This window comes from Oenanthe melanoleuca, chromosome 1 (assembly GCF_029582105.1).
Source record: "Oenanthe melanoleuca isolate GR-GAL-2019-014 chromosome 1, OMel1.0, whole genome shotgun sequence".
In the NCBI taxonomy this organism is placed as follows: Eukaryota; Metazoa; Chordata; class Aves; order Passeriformes; family Muscicapidae; genus Oenanthe; species Oenanthe melanoleuca.
In genome coordinates, this window is record NC_079333.1 from 45,923,462 (window position 1) to 45,939,553 (window position 16,092).

The following is a 16,092-nucleotide window of genomic DNA, read 5'->3' on the forward strand; positions in this document are numbered from 1 at the left end:
TGCAATTGTTCTTTACAGTCTGTTTTAAACACATTCATCTCTATGATCATTTAAGAGTTACATAAAGACAACAATAAGGGAAGCTAAAAAGAAGTAAATGAAATATGAATGGCCATTGCATTAAAAACCAGGGGTTAAACCTGTATAAACTGGAGCACGTGACCTCCTGCTTCCCCGCCTTCAGTCCGTAAGTCTTGTGTCAGTCAGTTGCAAGGTACAGATGGGAAAACTAAATGGTGGTACAGGAAACAGTAAAAAGGTTTAATAAATATTTCTGTATTTGGAATAAAATATGAGTTCTCCCCCTTACAAAAATAAGAGAACATAAGTTTTACTGTTTTAACAAGGACTATAAGATTACTTTTGCATAAAGTAAATATTTTCAGTTTAGCAAACCAAAATAACTTTCTCATGCACCTCCCCAAATTTAAAGAAACTAATTTGAAGAGGCATCTTAAGTACTAATATTGACTCTAAACAAAACCACCAAAATGTAGGAACTTGGAGGTACTTCTAAGGACAGTTCCAGAACTTATCCTTTTAAGTGAATCCACATAACTGGAGTATGGATGAGCTGATACTGATTCAAGCATAGCAGTGTATCAGGATAAACAAAATAAAAGAAAAAGTAATGTTGGTGTCTAAGTATTTCTGGAAATTGGATCCTGTAAAAAAAAAAGTTTTATTTGAATAGCTTACATGTCTGGCCAGTAAAAAAAATCAAGTGTATAAAATGTTGAGGTATCTCTAGGGCATTTGGTATAGTGGCACATACCTATTTAAGATCAAAAAAAAATTAGGAAAGGGTACCTATGCAATTAACACTTAACTTACTCACTTGACATGCTAGAAATTGACTTGGTAACGGAGAGATGTTAATGAGGGGGGCCCATTAGCAAAGCTTTCAAGAGATAAAAAATTAATTTGGTACAGGTTTCAGTTATTAATTGAATTACTAATTAAATGGTTTTTAATTGCATGCAAGATACATTTTTGAACAAAAGGCTGCCTGTGCTTAGAAGGTCTAAAGCTTTTTCTTGAAGTTAGGAATCAACCTAATACGACTTCATAGTCACTGTTGGCAGTTACCGTAGCAGAAGTTCTGTCAGATCTGTAGCAAAAGGAACTTGTGATTCATAGGAGCATGCAAACACAACAGGGAGCATAAACAAGGAAATGATTGTACCTAATATTGATCTGTACCTTGCATTAGCAAGGCTACTGCAGGAATGCAGCATATATTTCGGGTGTTAATGCTGCAAGGATTTCTAGTAGTTCTTGTGTGCCTCCTTTAGCCTTTCTTTGCCTAGGAGCAGAAAGAGCTGAATCTGCTGGTATTGTCAGAGGATAGGTTAGGACTTAATAGGCATTGCTTCCCTACAGAAAGAATGGTGTAACCCAGCTTCTGGGAAGTAATGTACCTTGTCTAAACAGATATAGAGTTGGTCAGGGGATGGTAGTTTAGTTGCTTCTAAGACAGTAATCTGACTCTCAGAAATTCTCAACTTTATGGGATCTTTCCAGCTTGTGATATCCTGATTCTCCAGTCATACAGGAAAATATTGCCTTTGTGTTCTTGTAAAACATTGGGTATTGTGATAACATTTTCTTTCAGGGTTTCAGCTAACAGTGAATAGTGAAGTGCCTCCAGAGAGCAGTTCAACTGGCTCAAAATCTGAATTGTCTTAGAGTTACAGCTGTACCTTAAATTGATCGGTCTCTTGACTGAATGCTTGAAGTTCCTATAATAACTGGGATGAATCCAATCCACTTCTGTGTCTAAAACAAGCTAATCATTGGCTGCAATTTGAAAACTGTGTATTTGGGGCTGCACTGATGTGTGGTATCCTCTCTGCCAGTACTTCTGGTAGATGTAATTTGCAAAACAAACAAAAATTTAAGATTGCAAGTCAAGTGCTCAAAACCCTACAAAGCTTAAATTTAATATTTCCCATCTGATGTTAAATGTAAGACTTTCTCAACCATTTCTAAAATTTAATGCAATTTGTAGTATGAAGGTACCTGTGCAAAGGAAGATGGCATTTTCATAGGGTCTTGCCTGAAGTAATATATTTTCAGTGTCTCGGGGTTGTGTGATGATAGAAAATTTATGTAGGATATATCCTTATGAAAGAGTAAAATTTGAAAGTTACCAAGTGTGAAGTAGAGGACTGCAGAAAGAAGTAAGACCGTGGTCAATACAAATGCATATTTCTTCCAAGTCTTTCTGGAGGAAAAAAAAATCATAATGAAAATGCCATTGTTTCAGATGATAAACTTTTCTAGATACTGCACCAGCAAAAATCCTCTGTTTTGAACCATAGCAGTGTTCCCTGCTGCTGAAATTGGCTACTTGGTAGTGGAATTAAGTTCACCGAAAAGGGGGCTTATTGCTCTGATTAACGTCTCTTTACTAAAGGAAAAAGGAATGCTGATACTCAGAAATTCCATGTTGCTTAGGAAATTGTCTAGCAAATGCCAGTCCCACCTCCTTATCAACCACTTTGTCCTTAGTTATGTTTCATTTTCCACGTCCTGTTTCTGTCCTCATTAGCTACAAGAATAATACGCTTTTTAACTTCTGACATTATGTATCCATTTTCAAATTGTACTGCTTAATCATACTTAATATATGAACACCAGGGACATTCAGAGATCTGGAAAGGTTTAATATTTTTTCTCGTTCCTTCAGCACATGGGAGATGTGGCTTCAGGGAAGGCTCTGCTCAGCTGCTGCAGCCAGAGGCACCAAGTGTGGTTATGCCTCTGGGTGGAAGAGTTGTGAGAGGCTGTGGCATGTTCACCATCACAGCACTTTTCTAAAGCTGCCAAATTCTAACCAAAACTTTTAATGCTTTCAGATTTTTTAGCCTTTCTTACAGAAATGACAGAAGGTGTATTCCTTGTATGACTACATTCTCTGCTAAATGGCTTGGCCTTGCTCTAGTCTATGGAACTGACATTCTCAATTACTAAGTAGCTTTTATGGTTTTAGTTTTGCAAAAATATCTTATATTCTCAAAAAAACCCCAACCCTCAGAAAAATTCAAATTTTGTATTTCTAGCTGTTAAATTCAGTCTGAGGCATGTATCCAGCATGGAAAGCTGCAGGTGTTTTTAAGTTTGGCCAGGTTGTGTGCAGCTGAAAGCCTTTCCATGGAAAGAATCAGTTCAACTTTTCCTATGAATGTCATTGTTTGCTACTAAATTAGGCTCTTACTTTTAGCAGTGGGCTTTAAAATCTGTTACAGCTTTTAAAAATCATTTTTCATGGCTGGCTATTAATACTGGCAGAATTTTCTGTTACAGCAAAGCAAGCTGTGTCCAGCATTCATCTTTTAAGAGCAGTTGTGCTTTTAACAAAAGTGTTCAGTTTGTCAGCCATACAGGCCTGTCTAGTTATTCTGCACAGTTCAGATCTTTTCATGCTGTCCATCAGAGATGAAAATATTTGAGCAGTTTGTTAAAATGGTAATATTATGTGCTAGAACGTGGTGTGGATCCCAGTATGGAATTCACAGTGGATGGCTAGATTGAAAAGATATGAATGCAGGAAATGCTGGTTTCAGTTTAACAAATAATCCTTTTATTTCTACATCTCATATTAAGAAGACTTGCTCTTTTTGCCACCAACTCCTTGACTTGTCAGGATTGAGCAGGTGGGTGGTTCAGAGAACTTCATTACAGAGCTCCTACTCACTACACAGTTCTCTCTGGTACTGTCCTTAAACTAAAAATAGGTAAATTTTAATCATTCAAAGATAAATATAGTACTTAAAAATTGCTAGGTGTCAGGACAGATTTTTCTCTGTACATTTTAACTATTGTAGCTTGAACAACCATATTGAACTATGATTTGAATAGTACTTACTTTAGTTACTCAAATTCTTCTAAAGTTATTGAAGAACTGTCTCTCTTTAACACCATCTAGTACCAGAGGTAGTATTTATCTATACTAAGAATTTTACCTGTGTGTGTTTTCCCTGTTAGCAAGCAGATCTGATCTCCCTGGGGAAAGTTGTGTTGGCTTTGGCTTGCAATTCTTTATCAGGAATTCAGAGAGAGAATTTGCAGAAAGCAATGGAACTGGTGACAATCAACTATTCCTCTGATCTGAAGAATCTGATTTTGTAAGTTTGTTTAATAAATCTTTTAAAGGAAATTACAACATTTTTTACATATACAAATGTAAACATCAAATGGTATTTTTAAATGCAAGTAAGATTACAGATAAATGTTCTGTTGTTGAGTTGTCTGCATGGTTGGTGCACTGTTGAACATTGATATAATTTTTTTATAATGCTGGTGAAGCTCTTAGTAAGAATTAGGAATGTAGACAAAAGCATTTTAGGTTAACTTCAATACTGGGCTTTGTGTGCTCTCTACAATAACAGTATGCTAGTCTAATCTTACAGTTTCAGAAGGTTCTGAGAAATAGGCACATTGACTTTTTGTCCAAAAGGTTGAGTGCTAGTTTTTTATCTGGCTGCATATTCTTTTTGTGTCATTTCAGTATAGTCAGCCTTTTTCTTGCAGCCTGAGTGAGAAAAGTAGAAGTCTCTTCTGCTTCCTTTTTTGAAAAAACAATTTGCATTAGTTTGAATCTTCATCCTTCTCTCTTTTTGTATATGTTCTTGCTGTTCAAGTGAAGTGAGCTGCACAGTTTTGTGAAAGTATACTCCCCTCTTGTTTAAATAACTGACTTGATGTATATATACAAATTAACTATGTTTACTCTGATATTATCTTCTTTTAAGAAACATAACAGTTGTAAACTTTGGGTATTAAATACAAAAAGTCAAATAGTTATAAAATCAAAATGGAATATAATGTCTTACATTTGCAGAAAGTGATCTTGTGATGTTTGGGTTATTTTGGCAGGTATTTGCTGACTGACCAAAACAGGCTTCGCAGTGTAAATGATATCATGCCTATGATTGGTGCACGATTCTATACTCAGTTGGATGCTGCTCAGATGCGAAATGATGTTATTGAAGAAGACCTAGCAAAGGTAAATGATGTAGTAATTCCTTCAGAAAGACCTTTAGTCAGTATTCTTAGAGCTGTACCTTCAAAGGAATGCTTTCTACTGGTTTCTGTTGGCTTTTTTTCCTTCTGTTTGTTTCTTAACCTAAGTAATCTGCCTGAAGGCTTGACAGCTCTAAGCTCAGGCTTTTAAAAGCCCCAAAGCTTCAAGAATGCCTAGTTTTAAGATGTTCTCAGCTGTGTTTTAACTGAAGTAGCATCTTCATTTCCAACCGGTAGTCTTGGGGAAATTGTTCTTTCTAGAATTGTTAAAAATAGCATTCTGAGTAAAGAAGGCCATATATGTAATGTAGATCATGACATACATCATGTAGATCATGTAATGTGTGCTGAAGGTTATACAGCAGTGTATATACAGTCCCTTACATTTTTAGGTTTGGATTTTGGTGTCCCTTCTCTCATACGTTTTCCTTTCTGAATGAATTCTAATTCACGGAGATACTGTGTTCAGCTTTCCGGAAGTGTGCACTCTTGCTGTGGGGGTCTCTGGTGTTCAGTCAAGGTATCAAGTGCTGGCTATAAAGTAAATATGTACTGTGTATCAAGTCAAGGTGTATTTGTTCAACAGAAAGGAGTGTCTCTTAGTCAGGAGTGATTTACAGCAGGATTTCTGTCTCAGTACCAGGACTAAGATACATAGCAGAATGCTTTCATAGCCCTGAAAATGTGTGGGGTAGGGTATTACACAAGGATTTAATCAAGTCCTGTGATTCCACTCTGTTATAACCCTTTACTGAGAGCTTTTTAAGAGACAGTAGGCAACTCTTTAGGATTCTGACAGATTTGGTTCCCTTGATTTCTCCAGTATTGACCTGTTGGAGAACAGTTTTCCCCTCCTTGATGAAAGGTACTGAAATCTATCAGAAGCAAGGAGCTGCAGAAGAGCCAGGCAGTCTCTGTGTACCTCTGGATGCTGGGTGCCCACTTATCAGAATCAACTAATAATCCTTCTCCAGAGGTGTTTAAAATAATTTGTTCTTAAGGTGGCCTATGTGCCTGCACAAAGCTGGACAGATGAATTCTTTCCCATAGCAAAGATTGAGATTTCCCTATGATCAGCATGAAGATTTCTATATTTTTAGTCAGATTGAGCAGTTGCTTATCACTGGCAGGTGGACAGAACTACTACAAATACAAGTTGTTGCTTCTCCCCCAGTTTGGCAGTAGCTGTTTACCTGACAGTGATAAATACTGTTTCTTAATTAGCTGTCATGCTGGAACTTGTTTGTACTGACATCCTCTCCATTAACATCAGAGCTACAGAATCCCTTAAGTCTAGCCTGGTACCCTCTGTTCATTTTTGTCCCAAAGCAAATGCTTTGGAGGGAGTATTAGAAAAAGGCTAGCATGTGTGATTTTTTTTTTTTTTTTTTTTTTTCCCTCATGTTTTCCAAACATGCAGTCACCTGTAGCTTGGGGACTTCTGATGCTGGGAGTGGTTTGTATGTAGTTGACATCGCTGTAAGACTCACTTTTCACAGAGCAATAACCCTAGTATGCTATTCCATCCTCACTTTTACATTCATCATATTGATGTAATAGCACTCAAAGCCTCAGATTATCCAAGCCCTTTGGAGAGTATCTCTCTCCTTACAGGCTACAAAGCCTGCAGAGAGGCCACCTGGTGACTTAGTGCCTGTGTTGTTTCTCAGCTATGTTACCATTGATTGGTAATCTGCAAGGCAGTGAACTTGAGACTTTTGAGTATTTGACCACATACCAAAAATAAATTTGGAGGTTGGACCAAATAGTAAATCTTGGCCAGCTGGACAAGGTTGATTTTCCATGTCAGTCTCTTTAAGTGTAGCTACTGCTGTGGTACAAGCTGTTCTCCAGTGTGTTTTTAGACTATTAATAGAAATCTGCAACCCATAGGTTATCTAAGGTCAGGCTGTTATCACCTTGACCTACTTTATTTACCCAGCTGTGCACCATAGTCTACTTCAGACTGAATTCATGTGAAGTCAATATGATCATGCATGGAATTAGATGCATCTTAGCATGAGTAATGTTGTAGACCTGAGCCATTGGAAAATGTGAATAATATCAGAGAGGATCTTTTCCTGACAGTATAAACTGTGATTTATACTGTGGATTATTTTTTTTTGTTTAATATAAGCTAGGACTTTATTGTTTTTACTGCATCCTAAGTGATGTGGAAAAACATGCTAAATCAACTTTCAGTTGCATGTTTGTTAAGCTTCTATAATTCTATAATGTTCTGTCTTTGTGTGACCTCATGGTCATTGAATTATTTCTATTATTTATGGACTTAGCATTTATACTCTTTTAAGACTTAGATTCTAACTGCTTTAAAAAACTTGTTTCAAAATTATTTTTGCAAGCACTTATCGAGTATTAGTCTGATTATATTGTTGCTAAATATTTACTAATAATGGCCTACAAAGCATTTCTGAAAAACAAATCTGGTAGATAGTTTCTTCTTGTCTTTACCTGAAATAAGATGGTGTACTGCATACTTCTGTGTGTCTTGGTAACTGTGTATGTGTGTATATATACAAAAAACCCATATTCTTCTTGTTTAACGTACTGTATTTTAGCATATCTGAGAGTATAGGCTAGCAAGAGATTAGGTTTACATTTCCACAAAGAAATAGATTGCCTAGTCCAGTTCCTGCTGTGACAGACAGGTGTCATTAGTTGCTGAATCTCCACATTGTATTTTGAAGTGCTAAAATGAGCATTGGACTACTGATACATAATACAAGGCATTTGATCTCTCTGAAAAAATTATACCCTCTTTGAATAAATAAGTATTTGTAATTAATAGTGCTTCATTGGCATTACTACCATGTATCTTTTGCAAGTAAATGTCTTAACTTTGTTTCAGAGATTCTTAATAACCTTTTTCTTGTTTTCTAGGAGGTGCAAAATGGAAGGTTGTTTAGGCTTCTAGCAAAATTGGGAACAATCAATGAAAGGCCAGAGTAAGAAATAGTTGTTTTTGTGGTTTAGAGTATGTAAACCCCAGTTTGCAATGCACTTTCTTCCTTCATAAATTTAAGCTAAATGTTTTCCCCCACATTTGCCCCAGGAGAAATAAATATTTAAGAAGCCTTGAGAAAAATTGGATAAGCAACTTTGACCAAAACTTTTAAATAGACAGGAGAAAACTACAAGTAGATATGCCAAAGTTGGCTTCATTATATTTAGTATGGTTTCTCTTAGCAGTCTCTTGTGAGTGGCAGTAGTTTGGAAGAAATCCATAGCCTGCTTTAACTGAAGCAAAGGATGTAGAAACTAGTTTTAATCCAGTGAGTTTTCATCTTGGTTTTTTTTATTGACTAATTGCATGAAAATGAAGTATTCATTGTCTGTTTTCCATTCTTTTGCATAAACTTAGAGTTATGTTTATAATGCAGATTTCTGCATGTGTTTTACACAGTAAACTTTATTCAGATAATTTTTGCTTTCTTCCATTATTTTTTGCTGTGGCTATTGGAGGGCATTAGCTTTAGGTGCTCAAGCAGCTGAGAGAGTTTTAGTGTATGTTATCTTCTGTTTGTGGTGGGGGGACTAATTTAATTGCAGTTTATAGCAGGTGGATTAGCTGTGCAATAAGACTTCTCAGCTGAGATATTGAAGTGTCATTTATATCTGTGGGGTTTGATTTTTCTTTAATTACTGAGCTTTAATGTGAGCCTTTGTTTTACACTAACAGGTTTCAGAAGGACCCAACGTGGTCAGAAACTGGAGACAGGTATTTACTGAAGCTCTTTCGAGATCACCTTTTCCATCAGGTGACAGAAGCGGGTACTCCTTGGATTGACCTCAGTCACATTATCTCATGTCTTAACAAGGTACACTGTAATTCAGTTAGCTTTTAAACATTTGTTTGGGTTAGCTTTCTTTAAGAGATATTCCACTGCAAAGCAAGTTGGCATTGGAAGGTTAATGCCACTGGTTTAGCTGGCAGTTATTTTCCCCATTTTGGATTAAAATCATGTATTCACTAAGCTAATATTCCAACATCTATGGATATTTTAAATAAAATTAGTACATGAATATTAAAGAAAAATGTTAATATAGCGTGAGATGCCGTATTAACTTTTCATCCTAGAGTGCATTGATTACTGTGGATAAGCAATGCTGGTCCCTTTATGCTACTCTGGTCTTTCAACACAGCATAAAGGATCCATAATACTTCTTTAACTGGGGGAGGTTTCTGCTGATGGTTATCACAAAGGATGGTCATAAGGCAAGATCCATTCTGAAACCATGCTGACTCGAGTAGGGAGGGAAACTGCAACATAAATTTGTGCAAAATCCTTGCCATCTAGGACAGTACTGGAAAATTTCTGTGACTTAACATTTTAAGTCCACTTCTATAATAACTTCCCTAGCCTCTCCAGCCCTGTGTTTTCCAAGGTTGACTTCACAAAGCTATTTGCAGTTTTCTAAGAGCTGCACCACTAGCAGAATTTTATCTGAGCACTCTCATGATTAATAGCAGGAGATGTGTGAGAGACTGCAAGATCTTCAGTAGATGAAGAACTTGTCTTGCTCCATAAATTAAAAAGTATGTGAGCTGATTATTTTTTTATTGGTAGATCAGCTTTCAACTTATTTTACATTGTTTTGCCAAACTTCAATAATTCCTGGGAGACTAAGATGCTGCAACTTTTTTTGTTGTTTTTGTAGCTGCTTGCTAAATTCACTTGCTCTATAGAGAATGGTGATGCAGACACTGACAATACAGAGTTTTAGTGCCCAATATTTTCTTTTCTAGGATTAGGATAGCCAACTTTCTGCTCCAAAAATGTGGAATGTGTTCAGATCCTTTGATGTGTAATAACTGTACAGTTAAATCTTTTTCTAAAATTGTCAGGGTTTCTAACCTCCTGTTAGATCACTGCTGTTCATTTTTTAACCTCCTTTTTATCTTTCTGGTTGGTGTCTGTAATCACTTTAAAAAGGACATTAAAGGGATTGAGGCTAAATCAAAAAGAAAGCATGTTGACATTCAAGTAGGCATTGAAATGCCATCATGATTTGAAAGCAGTGACTCATACAGTACTGTAGCAAGAGGGGACAGTCCAGAATTCATAGGTCAGGTAAGAGACAATGTCAAAGAATGCCTTGTTCTATAAATGTTCATGGCTTACCTTTTTAAACAGAGGCTCTTCTCTTCTGTGGTTGTGGGCTCAGCACACAAAAAAATGTAAGGCTAACAGAGCTCTGCTTTGGAAATACACTCTAAAAAGCACTTCAGAAGCTATAGAAGTACTAGTAGAAGTTATATGTGCTTTACTGGTACTTATCAAAAGCATTCCTTTTGAATGAAAGCTATTCTTTTGTTTAAAATAAAACACTAACAAACCTTCCTTTTCAATGTGGTGTTTTGAGCATCTTTTTAGCTGAGAATACTGATTTAAGCCTCCACAGGAGGAGAGAAAGAAAGCCATAAATATTGATGCTTGTAGTCAGCAGTGTGGCTTTCTTCATACAGATCTTCCATGTCTTAGATTAATTAAGGTAGTTCATTGATTTGTTGTATGATGCTAATGGGAATGAACAGTGGACAGTATTTCACAAACACCTTAACAGTGTTAATATTTTGTAATGGATGTTGGAAGACACTGGTGGTTTTATCATACACTACAAAAATTAGAAGCTAATTCTCTTGTTTTTTCTTTCTGAAACCATTCACAAAGCAGCAGCTTTAAACTGTGAAGGTTCCAGCTTTTTAAGGTTATGCTCAAAACGTTACTTTAGAAGAGAAATATAAGAAATTTCTAACTTGCTCTGTTGCTCCGGACAGCAGCTAGTGAAACATCAGTATGACAAATTTAATTTTTTTTTCTATTCAGTGCAACAATATAATACATATGTTTAAACCTGCTGGGGTTGTATTTCCAAAGAATGGATTGGTAGTGTCATATCTCACTTGTCTCTACCCCACCTTTTGTATTGGAATAAGAGAGACTGTGGTGGAACTATAAATGTATTGACTAAAACAAAATAACAAAAGTTCTGGATAATAAGAGAGTCTGATAGTTCTCTATTGATGAACTTTTCTTGAAAAGTGAGAAGAACTTAAGAAACAGTGATGTAATGGGCTTTGGCATGTAAAGCAGGATATTCCTGTTAGAAATTAGGATCTAATGGTATATAAAAATTAAGTACATAATGAATTTGAGAAGTCAGAACAAACCCTGACAAGAAATGTGGAATAAACGTTGATCTTCAACCCCAAATTATCCATTTGGTTATGGATTATGCCAAAGTAATTTTTTCTTTTTAAGGGATGAAATGTACTGTACTGCTTAGGAACTATAGGAACTAGTTTGTTTCCAGTACTGCCAAAAATGTAAGCTTTGAGTTTCTACCAGTTTTCAGGCTACCTGGGGCTTATCCATCCATTATCTCATTTGAGAGTGGACAAGAAGTAAATTGCCTACCCTATATTTAGGCTTGTGAATCATATGTGCAAATGTAATGTCAAATTCAGTTTTGTTCTTCAGGAAGTACATGAAAACTTTGCCAGTCTTTCTACACAGGGAAGTATAGCATTGCTGGATTATTAGCTTTGTGGAAAGGGAAGGAAACAATGGTAATCTAGTCCTAAGGTCTGGAATGTCTGTCAGGTTAAGACCAAAATGTCTCGATTTTTTGGCAAGGACATTGTTGTGGTGCGATTCAGATCCTTCCTTTGTGTCCTGTTAGCAGATTTGAACTGCACCATAACAATGTACTTGTCAATAAATTGATTGCTTTTATTGTTGGGGAAATGTTTTGCCATTTATTTCACACTTCTTTTATTTTATCTTTTGCATTCTTGTTACAGTTAGATGCTGGTGTGCCAGAAAAAATAAGCCTCATTTCCAGAGATGAGAAGAGTGTACTTGTGGTAACTTACAGCGATTTAAAACGCTGCTTTGAAAATACTTTTCAAGAACTGATTGCAGCCGCAAATGGTCAGTTGTAGTATTTGCTGAAAGCATGCAGGACATTGCTGAGGAACTTAACCTATAGCAAATTGCACTACAGCTGAATTGTTGTTGTCATCTCATTTCACATTTGGGAAACAAACAGGAGATGAGCAAAGCTGCTTGCACTTCAGTCAGGTACACTGTTACTTGAAGGGAAGAATGTTTCACTTATCCTAGAGCTAAGGCTGCCATTGGAGGCTTTATCTGTGAAGAATTTATTTTAGATTAAGGAACACATCAGGTGCATGATGTTCCTACTTTTATTTTTTCCACTTGTATATGCACTAATTTTAATTTTTTTAAGACTTTTCTGATCTCTGAAGTTTTGCCACATTGTATACTTAAGGGAAACTCTTTGCAAGGACATTTCTGGGATACATTTTTGTCACTGAGGATATAGCAAAATTTATTCATTTTTGATATTATTTGCACCCAGAATAGCATAAAGGACCAGGTAAATAATTTAATAGAAATTGTGTTCTATTAATGACCGTTTAGTTCGTAACCTCTGTAAAAGTGTGTTGTATGCAAGCTCTGTATGCCACCCACTGTTAGCTCAAAGAAACCGTGAGAAGAAACAACTTTTTAAAACCAGTCAAGTGAAGTATTGGTGGATTGACCAAAAAGGAAAGACAGCCCCCTGTCATTTGATTTAAAGTTTGTCTAAGCGAAGTGACGAAAACAGCATAATGGGAAACATCTTTAATTTAAGGAGCATATCAAACGTGCTCTAAACACAACCAGCGCCTTTTAAAAACTGTTTGTACATTTTCCTGGTAGTCAGAAGCATTTACATTTATGCAATTTTTTTAATAGGTTTTTTTTTTTTAAAGAAATTGTTTAAATGCCTGAAGTTTCAGGAGTGTATTACTTTAGGTTATTTACAGTATAATTTTTGTATAAAGTTCTGTTCTTTGAACCACAGCTTTATTATGGTACGCTACACTGGATACAGATACAAAGACACTGTTAAAAGAAGATTAACTAAACACAGCAGTTGTCTGGCATCAAGAGCTTTTCAAGTTTTACGGCCTGAATCTGGAGGGATAATGATCTGCTGTGCCTTTGCAGTCACTGCTTAGCCCAAAGTAATATTACTTTTGCTAATACTCAACATATGAATATTCCTGAAGTAATTCAGTCTCAAAAGTCTGGAATTTTGCTCCTCAATTACCTTTCTAATTTTTGGACATGCAGTTGTCTCCAAACTTGGGTATTCATGGGATTTCTAGTTAAACACCTACACTTTGATACTGAAGACTGCCAAATATGTAGGAATTTCTTTTCTTAAAGCAGTAGTGAAGACTGTATCTATCCTTTCCCAGCACTGAATGTTTTAATAGCACTGGGTGCTCACCATGAAGAAAATGTGGAAACTCAAAAGGTCAGGACAGACTCTAAGCACTTGCAACTGATGTTACTGACATCAATTTTAATAATTCTCAATATTTGTAGTTTTCAGAGAAGTTTTTAATATTTCTCTGTCCACTTTTATAAGCTTTAAAATGATTCTCCGCCGTGAGACTTGCATCAAGAATAAAGCAACTCTCTTCACATCGAAAGCTTTGAAGACTAGGGACATGCTTTACACATTTTAGAAAATGTGGTTGAATCCACATTAAGTAGCATCAGTTGTTGAGTTTAAAAATCAATTATTGTTGCAATTTTAAAAGGAACATAATGTTTAATATTCAAACGATAACAGTTGCCAGAATGTTCTTTTTAATATAAAAGGAACAGGAACTTTGAAAAGTGAACATGCAGAACAGTCTTTTATCATTAGCTCATGTATTTGAGGAAGAGCAGCTGTCTTTTCTATGTTTTTTGACAAATCATATTGTAATTCTTTTGTACAAAAAAAGAAGTACTTGTATTCTAGAAGAAATATGGAATGCTTAATTTATAAGCGGGCTGAGGTTTTTTCCAGTATTGTTTTCTTTGAAAATGAAAGGGGATCATCTGTTCAGTTGTGGGGTTTGGGAACCTTTGAAAATTTAATTTGTGGACCAATATTTTGTGGAAGTGTAAGGCAGGGGTAAAATAGGGCTTGAATTCTCATCCTTTTTAGACCAGCACACCCTCTGCAAGACATGTCTAAATTGCAAACCTGTGTGTATTTGCATAATGTCAGTTTGCTTCAGCCCCTAGTAACCTCAGGACTTGGTTTAAAAATAAAAAGATAGACAGCTAATAAGTTTTCATACATAATGTCAGCCAGAAAATATTTGGTGTCAGGTAATACATAAAATTAAAAAAAAAGTTGAGCTTTGTTTTTTATTTATTTTATTTGGTCTGTATTTGGGAATGATTTGAACAGTCTGAAGTTCACCTTGGGTGTTTTTTTGGGGAGAGCCCTTCTACCCCATTTTAATTCCATTTAGAAGGTTGTCCTAAAGTTGTAGTCTGATCCATTCATAGGAAGAACTGTGTATCTGTATTTAAAAGAAGAGTCACCAGGATGTGCCCTCCCAGATGGGAAATTTATTTCTGACCTTCCAATTTTTTACAGCTAAAAGCACAGAAGGGACAACCTTTGAAATCATCTGATGTTGGTCATTTTAATTTTTGTACCTGTTTTAAATTCTGTTGCTGTATTTACTATATTGTAAATATTTTGTTGAGGGTACCTATGTATTTTTGATTTGCCCTTGTTTCAGTAATTCACGTGTCAACTGCTTCCCCTAAAAAGCACCAGTATGTTAAGTTCTAATGTCATGATCCCAGTATGTGTTACTCATCTTTAATCCTGTTTTCATTGTTCATGTGTACAGCAGTATTTTTAATAAAGAATACCAGAAGTAACATGGCCTTATTTTGACAATGTGAAGTTCTGAAGTTGGATCCAGGGCTTTTCAACTTTGGTGCTGGAATTTTATTTCATTCTGTCTCATGCTTCCTTTGTATTCATTCTGTCTGTAATGCAGAGCTTAAGCTAACAGGAATCACAAACTGTGTTTAGTGCTTGCCACTTAGAGTGTATCAGATGTCACAAAACTGAGACCTGTTGTTCACTAGAATTATATTAATGCATATTTCCATAACTCCCAAGTCAAATCGTGTCTGCTTCAGTTTGATCAGGTCTGCTTTACCTGATAAGCCCTACTTTTGAAAACAGCTCAATTACTCTTACTTCCATGTTTTTTGAGTTGTTTTTGCTCAGTAACAAAGTGTATTAATTTCTCTGAGAAATTGCACATGGAGTCACAATAACTACATTTCATGGAATTATTTTTCTGCATTTTTAACCAGCAAAGGTTAGGTGATTTGCTGGTGGGATAAAATCTTCTATACCCACCCAATGCTCACCACGCTTATGGAAGATGTAATTTTGTGTAATGTATTGTGAATTGTTAATATGTGCCTGCACATATTTAACATGGAGTCATTATCTCTGAAATTGCAGTGTTTTAGGAATGTTATTAGATAACCTGCAGTAAGTTTGATTGATGCACATATCCAGTCTCCAATTTTGTCCTTAGTGATGTGCAGCAATAGCTACACAACTCCTGTGGCAGTTGATGATCCCATTGTGTTCTGCTTTCCCAGAGGAAGTTTCATCTCCACTTCTTCCAGCACTTGGAGAGCCCCTCAGGTGGTCAAATGTTATTTAGCAAGAGAGCACTTGATTGAACATCTCTGTGGATGGAATGGGGATGTGGGGGTTCTCTGAAGAAGAGAGAACTCGGGCCTAAGGTGCTGCCTGCTGTCACAGTAGCTTCAGAACAGGCTTTGCTGGGGACACTTTAGTTCTGTTTGCTGTCCTTTTGTGTGGTGTGCATCTTCTAGCAGCTGAAGGAGCCAAGAATGGTAGGTGGTTGGGGGGAGGTTTGTCCATGCACTGCTTTATCTTCCCCCACCATGAAACCTTGCTTCTCCCAGAGGCTGAGTTGAATTTTTGTCCCTAAACAGCAGTAAGGACTTCCTGAATATGCTAAACCTAGGGGATGTCACCCACACAAGGAGCAGTGATTGGTGTCTGTTGCTATAGCTTTGCTGTGTGAGAAGTGTGCTTTGTGTGATTATTCCATCTTCTCCTTTGCTCACAGAATCAGCCTGTGAGATGAATGTGTGCCAGAGTTTGCACTGCCCAGTG

The 16,092-nt window shown here is 36.3% G+C and overlaps 1 protein-coding gene across 4 annotated transcripts in view; it reads left to right on the top strand.

Moving 5' to 3' along the window:
• The window catches only part of PAN3 (poly(A) specific ribonuclease subunit PAN3), a 96,289-nt gene that overhangs the window by 64,020 nt on the left and 16,177 nt on the right, over window positions 1–16,092 (top strand). For 3 of the 4 annotated variants that reach the window (XM_056488126.1, XM_056488046.1, XM_056488291.1), the window contains 5 exons: window positions 3,991–4,130; window positions 4,882–5,011; window positions 7,930–7,994; window positions 8,729–8,867; window positions 11,855–14,801. In XM_056488126.1, coding sequence (XP_056344101.1) covers window positions 3,991–4,130; window positions 4,882–5,011; window positions 7,930–7,994; window positions 8,729–8,867; window positions 11,855–11,995 — 615 coding nt within the window. In that variant the 3' untranslated portion in view covers window positions 11,996–14,801. Of the gene's footprint in view, window positions 1–3,990; window positions 4,131–4,881; window positions 5,012–7,929; window positions 7,995–8,728; window positions 8,868–11,854; window positions 14,802–16,092 lie in introns of those variants that run through there. The other variant, XM_056488209.1, reaches the window with a different exon arrangement.